This window comes from Vespa mandarinia, chromosome 18, assembly GCF_050613455.1.
Source record: "Vespa mandarinia isolate Hongniang chromosome 18, ASM5061345v1, whole genome shotgun sequence".
In the NCBI taxonomy this organism is placed as follows: domain Eukaryota; kingdom Metazoa; phylum Arthropoda; class Insecta; order Hymenoptera; family Vespidae; genus Vespa; species Vespa mandarinia.
Window position 1 is genome coordinate 791,664 of NC_140827.1, and position 7,727 is coordinate 799,390.

Sequence of the window (7,727 nt, forward strand, 5' to 3'; positions counted from 1 at the left end):
AAATATATTTGCATTATTATTTGCGATTATTGTATATATGAACTACTCACTTGCCAAATCGATTAACTCCATAAAACAAAAACTGCAAAAATATGATGAAATAATATAAATTGCTTTTTACAATTCTCTTTAAAGCATAAATTTAAATAAATATTGTAAAATGTATAAATGCAAACGTAGCTTTCATTTAACAACGTATAAAATGAATAAGATAGAACAGTCTTAGAATAATTGTTAAAAATAAATTATTTTTTATTTCAGTAATCAGTATTAAATAACGGAAATTAAAGAAATTTATTATGAATATAAAAAGTGAAGACTGCATCAAGTGCTTTAATACATAAATTTAAAAACATTCAAAAAGTGGAGTTAATCGAGTTGGCTCGTATTTATATTATATACATTAAGTTCATATTGTGTCAAGGTATTATAATAAGATTTTTTCAATTTGATCCTGCACTTTCATCAAATATTTCGTTCATCCGTCTTTTTTTAAATAATATTGCTCCTTAACTTGTCAATCGTTTGCAATTTGTTGGCATAGATTAGATTTAATATAGCTTCATAAAATATAGCCAAATTACATGATCTTGGTTACCAAATAATGTGATCACATCGCAAAATAACGAATTCTTTGAATTTTTCGGCCAGTAAGTTACTAGACGATTGATGAGAGGAAAATATCACTCGTGTCATTGATGAAATTGAGTTTTATTTGTACGAGAATGTAATCGAAAAATAGACCAAGAGAATGCGCGTGATCATATAGAGCCAAGGTAGTCACATGACCGTTATTATTTTTCATACATAATGGTATCACCTGAATATATTTTAAAATGAAGTGAAAAATATTACAATATCACAAATATAATTTGCTTTATTTTAATTTAAGCCTTATCACTCCAAGTCTGTTTATCAGGCATTACATTGACTATTTTATTCCTTATTAACTTTACTTTTCGACCACTCAATTGTGTCTCTAAATTCCGTATACTCTTTATTCGCATCTTAGTTAATCTTTTTTTTTTATTTTATTCTAAACGCATCTATTTCACCTTTATGACGAGAAAGAAAAAAATTATTTGCTGCTAATTTGGGAAGATAAGTGAATTGTAATCATAGAAAAAGTTTCAAAATCAAATATGATTATTGATTATTATCGAAATTATATTTTTCTTGGAAATGTATAAAGATTGTTTTAAAATGATTTGAAGATTATTACTTGTGTATTATGGTCGAATTTAAAGTAAGATATTCCAAACGTAATAAGCAAGCACATATCAAAGATAGTTGCCGATCGTTAATTGCACTAAATAATCGGAGTGATCATAGTTAAAGTTTGTTCTAAATTCTTAATAAAAAAAACTATTTTAAATTACTACCTTTCTAATAGCCTCTGAATACTTTGCATAAAATAATGCTATCTTTAATTAAATTCCTTATTTTATAATATATATAGTGTAAAATTTCGTAATATTTACAATATAATATATTGTAAAACCTCTGTATTATCATTTTTAAATATAAGTTATTAGAAGTGATAATACAGGATTTTAGATATAAAGATTTTAAATATAAATTATAGAAAATTGTTTATTATTTATAAAATATAAACTGTACTTATACAAAAAAAACTATCAAAGCATAATTTTATACCTTTTACATTTTATAAATAAGTCAAGATAAATATAAAATTCTTCACAATACTTATATTGCCTATTTATAAAATATAAATATATTAATAATATAAAAGATATAAATTATTTTTAATTGTCCGATTCTAATTGTTAATTTTCGTTTTGAGCAGTTTCACTAGAAATTTTTTGCTTTATCTACGCTTTCGCTAATGCCAAAAAGTTAGGATTTGCTCTTTGGTATTCGTCTTCTGGGAATACGAAGTCGAATACTTTTTCCCGAAGCCGAATATCTTCTATTTAATATAGATTATTTTTAATATAAATTAAGAATACTTCTTTTTAATTTAAATTCCTCCAAAACTATTTAATGTTATTGTACTATTTAATGTATGTTATAAAAACTACATACTCCACCTTCAACCATTCGTCTTCTTCGTTTAATTCTTCTAGGCATTTTGACAATAATTTTAATCTAACTCTGTCTCCCTTCTCATTTTCGAAATCTCTCCATGCTCTCAAAAGTAATATTCTCCTTTCTTTGTCACAGTTTGCAAATAATGGATAATTCCCACGTTCAAAAATTCTACCAGCTAAAGTAACATTATCAACATCACCTCCCGATGAAGAATTAACTAATTCAAATTTAGCATAAGCTATCCAAACGCGTGTATTATAATGTAAGATTTATAAATTAAGTTTTTTATATACATATATATAATCATACCATAAAATTAAGCTTACTTTGACATGAACAATTCGTTCTAATAATCTCTCAAATAGTTGTTTAGTATTTTCTATTTCATCCTGAGATATTTCAGAATCTATATATGACTTCCATAAAAGTGACTTCCAGACATATCCAAACTAAATAATAAAAATAAAAATAAAAATATTAAACATGTTTTTGATAAAAAATAAAAATAAAAGAAAAAGACAGCTTTAATTATATTTAGTAGTAATTTCTAAAAATATTACTTAATTCGTCTAAGACACAACTAATTCATAAATATAAGTACAATAAAACATAGGACAAATGAAACTATAAAAAAAGTAGTTTACTTTCATTCACGTTGTGCAGTTTTGAGGTGCAAATTCAAGTAATTTTTCATACAGAATCCTGCATCTGTCAAATTCTCTAGATTGTCTCTAAATCATTGTAACCACGGTACAAGTTGTCTTTGGGATAAACACCCAATACCATACCTTGAAATAAATAAAATTAAATATTTAAAAATACAATAATTTAATACTTATAAATAATAAAAAAAATTATTATAATAATAACATATTAATGTTTTTCTCGCTACAGTCAAATTTTTTTGTTGTATTTCGAAATATGCATAACATAGCCATATCTTAGAAAATGTGAAATGTTTATGTCGAATAAGATCTAAACAGATTCTAAAAAATAAAAAAATATTATAAAATTTTATCTTTATACGCAACAATAAAGTATTATAAAGTTATCTCTCCATATATAACAATAATTTTATATAAGATAAACTATACCTGTAAATTTGATGACATCTATATATAACTTCCGTGTCAATTTCTTCATACAAAGCATAATTTATGTACAGGTAGATATATCGTTTCCACGCTCCTATACAAAATTTATTTAATGGAAAGGAACTTCAATTTGATTTCAGAATTGTTAAAATGTAAATATTCATTACCTTAGTAGAAGGGACATTTGCTATAGCTCGTTCATACGCTCTTACAACATTATGATTTTCTTCAGGTTTTACTAATCTCAGATAGTCAAACCAAGCATCATAGTTAGAAGAATTTTCCTTGACTTCTTGCTCATATTGATATTTTCTTTTGCTAATTATTACATCTTCAATGCCTATTTAAAAATGTTACGAAATTTGTGTTATTTTTTTATAAATTTCTACAAATTAATATTAATAATTAAAACTTTTTAATTCATACTTCGTATTAAATAAATTTTAATCTTTATAGTATGAATTACTTGAAAAATCACCACATTTCTTTTCGTGTATGGTATATGCATTATATATTTCTTTTGTTCTTTCTTTTGAAATATTGTCTAAAGCATATATAGAAATTATTTTTGCTCTATCGTGCTATCAGAGAAATATTAAAATTATACGTATTATAACAGAGTGACTGAATATATTGTTATCTTAAAATAATACTTCTTTCTGTCCTTCTTCAAATCTTGCGAAAGCTATAAGTAGCTTTTCATCTAAACTCTTTTCTCCGAAAAAGTTTATAACATCTTTATAAACTTTTCGTTCTACATTTATTACAAAACTATATATCTCCCTACATAATCTCTACCTAGCTCTTTGTATTTCTTTATGTCGTAATTCAAATTTAATATATGTTTGCCATGCCTGTTAGTCAGGTTCCTATTCCATCCATCGCCCAAAAATTTGAAGTGTTTATATAATAAATCTTTATAAAATCAAGTTACATAATAAAAAATAATCCCTAATTTTATATTAAATCTTACCAATAATATTTTCTAATATTTCTTCCATATATGTGTATTTGTATCAAAATTAATTTGTTCTAGGTAAAATTGTGACTGCACGATCTAATAAATTTCTAGCATAATTTATTTACTTATTGTGTATTTCTATTTCAAAATAATATAGCCATACTGTAATGTTTCTATGATCAACACCTAGCGCACGTTCATATACAGATTTAAAATAAATTGGACATATAAAACCTTATAAATATTTCTAATACAACTAAGACTATAAAATGTACTATTTTTGTATTTAAAGTACCTTGCTCTCTGCATTGTTTTTAACTTTCTTCCCATCGGGCATATTTCATCAGATTCGTTATAACCATATGATTCTTACAAATATTGTTGTCATAGATATTTCTTTTTCCATATTGATAATTAGCCAATTTATGGGGATCTTATATTTTTTGCTTAGGTGGCTAAAAGAGAATGCAAGTGAATTGTTCTCTATGTAAAATTATAGATAGGTTTAAAATTATTGCATAAAGATTTTTTTCTTTGCTTCTCTTAATAGCTGTTTTGCTATGACTTAAATTTTCTCGGGTGCTTGTTTTTCACCTAAAAAAAATTTTAATTGTGAATAAATATTACAATTATAAGTTTTTTATGCTATAATTTATAATTTTAAAATAAAATATACTAATGTATAATAATCATTTTACCTTAGCCAATTTCGGCATTTTTTGTGACTTTTCCGTGACGATGGTTAATCGTTATTCTAACCAAATAAACACAGCTTCGTCTACGCTCACGTGAAAATATTCTCGCAACTCGTTCGTTCTACGCCGTACATATCGCATACGATCTTTTAACCTTTTATGATACTTTTCATGATGTTATTTTCTTTTCCACTGCGTTGTCGTCGCTGCAGCGGCAACTTTAAACAACTTTGTATTTTTATACATATAGGGAGATATTTCGGCACTGCTTATTCTAATCAATCTAGTGAAATACTCCTGAAGTAGCTGGTAGCTCATTGTAAAAACAACTTAGAATTGGTAAAAGCTCTTATTAAAAATTGCTTAGAGTGCAAAGGGTTAGTCTTATCTATCGTTGGGTAGTCATGGGTTGAAATTATCAAGGACAGGATTTGTTGAGAGTTCGCGCATAAAATCATCACATAAAATGACGCTTTTTACTCTTTTTATTACCATAAATTACCGTCAACATATGTATTATGATGCATATGAGTATATTTTTCTATGAGTATATTTTCTAGAGTATATATTTTATGAGTATATATTTCTAAATATTTTTCTTATTACTATTCTTATTATTATATTATTATAATAATAGTAGTAGTAATAGTAATAATGTGAAGTGAAATCCTACAGAGGAAACCATAACAAAATAGCACTGGGAGAAAAATCTCGTAATGTGGAAATGAATTCGTGTTTTGATCTTTTTTAAAAATAGTATATAATATATGTTTACTATAATATATATACTTTATACGCATGTCATCGAAAAAAATTATACTGCTGTGTCCTATTTGGCAGAGGTCACCGTCAGAAATTCAACCATTATTGGAGAAAATAAATATAAGAGATTGAACAGCAACACCGTACTAAATTATAAAATGAGGAGAAAAAGAGTAAATTAATTCATTAGTTTTGTTTATATTGATAAAATAGAAAAATAACCGATATCATTTATAACCTCGAATCTAACATTTCTTTAATTATCAATCTAGATGCTTGTCAATGTGCTATACATTGCTCATAGAATCTCTATCTTTTTAATCTATAAAATCTATAAGGAATTATAAATTTTTCCAAAATTTAACAATATTTTAGAAACTCGAATACTATTCGAAAGCTTATTAAAATAACCGATTGAATTACCGTAGCTTCTCTGTGAAACGCATTTCTTTGCGTTTAAAAATATTTAGAAAATTTGACCATCGGCTATTTATGCACACAGACGAACTATTTCACGGATATAAACATACTACAATCAATCATGTATATAATGATCAGTAGAGAGGATACAAGCTTCTCTTCCATCGTTGATATCTAGTATTAAACTTTTTCATAGCGAAAGATGTCGAAAACATCATTTACTTCAGCAACGAGAACAGGAGTAATTTTTGACCAATTTTAATGAATGAGGTCTCATTTTAAACATGAATCTACCATAAATCTTCGTCAAATTTTTGGAAAATCTTTTTATTTGTTTATAAATTATTCTTGAAAAAATACTATTTTTAACACTATTTTTTTTTAATAAAATAAAGCTTTTTTAAAAATTCGGAAAAATTAAGTCCTAGATTAATCCTTCGTCTTTAAAATGTGACCGTATTCATCGGTCAAAAATTACGTCTATTCTCATGGATTACGTAGATCATAAAACCATGTTTAATGAACATCCTTAAATTAAAAATATGTATATCTATTTTATTAAAAATGCTTTTATATCAAAAGAGAAATATTTTTATACAAAATTTCTATTAATAATTGTAAAAATTTGTAAGTTAGATTCAAGTCAATTAATAATAAATGTAGATCATGTTCATGTATTTGGCAAACGAAAATAGGCATTGCTACTTATAGCATATGTAAAATCACACTAGGATAGATTAACTTACAATTGAAATGTTCTCTCTCAATCTAGTTCTTTTCTAGTTAAAAGCAATGTGTATATTTATTTGTTAAATAATACTGTTGAATAATACTGAAAAATAAAGAGTTGAAAATTGTATATTGTTATATTTTATATTATTAGTTACATTTGTTATAAATGATGGTCATACCGTAATAAAAAATAAATACAGATTTATGAGTGTTTTAAATGAAACTGAAAAATTTGAATACAAATACCAGTAATTCTGAAGACAATAAAAGTATTACATACATTTTATTACAAAAAACAAAATATTCTCTTTGTTTTTATATCACTATCATCATATATTATCATAAACAAAGTTGTTAAGTTAAGCTGTTATGGTACATCTCAGTTGCATGAAAGTCATAAATAATTGCTTTTTATTGATCATCTACAAAATAGAGTTTTGACTGAGCTGGAAAGATTAGGTTTTGAACCTCAAAGTGTACATATCATATGTTCCGTTACATATGTGCGTTCTAAGATTGTAGATCATTATTATTATTACTATAATTTTTATTTATTATGAATAAAAACATGATAAAATGTAAATACAATACATAAGTTACAAATTTATGTTCGTTCTCATGAGAAAACGTGAGCTTTCTCAACAGACGAATGTGTCTTTGGACCAGATATCGTTTGATTCTAATATAAGTATTAGGTTGGCGCAAATGAAATGTCGGATTTTTAAGTGAATATATTAAACTGCATATCTTTTTCTAAAAGCTGTTTATTTAATCAAAATATACTCCATTTACTTCAATACACTTTTCCCAACGAGATTTTAATGCATAGATGCCTGTCTTGAAGAAATTCTGATCTTTAGAATCAATGAACTCTAATATGGCATTTTTCAGACTGTCTTCATTTCGTACTGTTTAGCCCGTAAAAACAGTTCTAAATGTTTAAATAAATGAAAGTCGGTTGGCGAAAGATCCGGTGAATAAGGTGGGTGCTGCAAAATTTCATATTTTAAT

At 25.6% G+C, this 7,727-nt stretch overlaps 1 protein-coding gene across 2 annotated transcripts; it reads right to left on the reverse strand.

The window, feature by feature from the left end:
* Positions 1-1,778: 1,778 nt before the first annotated feature.
* Positions 1,779-4,937, reverse strand: LOC118445630 (crooked neck-like protein 1). 2 transcript variants are annotated; one of them, XM_085662464.1, is made up of 8 exons: positions 4,806-4,937; positions 4,403-4,701; positions 3,314-3,486; positions 3,147-3,240; positions 2,923-3,038; positions 2,697-2,840; positions 2,379-2,501; positions 1,779-2,227 (listed from the first exon to the last, which is right to left on the reverse strand). In XM_085662464.1, the coding sequence occupies exons 6-8, from the start codon at positions 2,700-2,702 to the stop codon at positions 2,153-2,155; spliced, it is 204 nt and encodes a 67-aa protein (XP_085518590.1). In that variant the 5' UTR covers positions 2,703-2,840; positions 2,923-3,038; positions 3,147-3,240; positions 3,314-3,486; positions 4,403-4,701; positions 4,806-4,937; the 3' UTR covers positions 1,779-2,152. The 2 variants fall into 2 exon arrangements, with proteins under 2 accessions (XP_085518590.1, XP_085518589.1); XM_085662463.1 differs by lacking the exon at positions 2,923-3,038.
* Between the last annotated feature and the right edge of the window lie 2,790 nt (positions 4,938-7,727).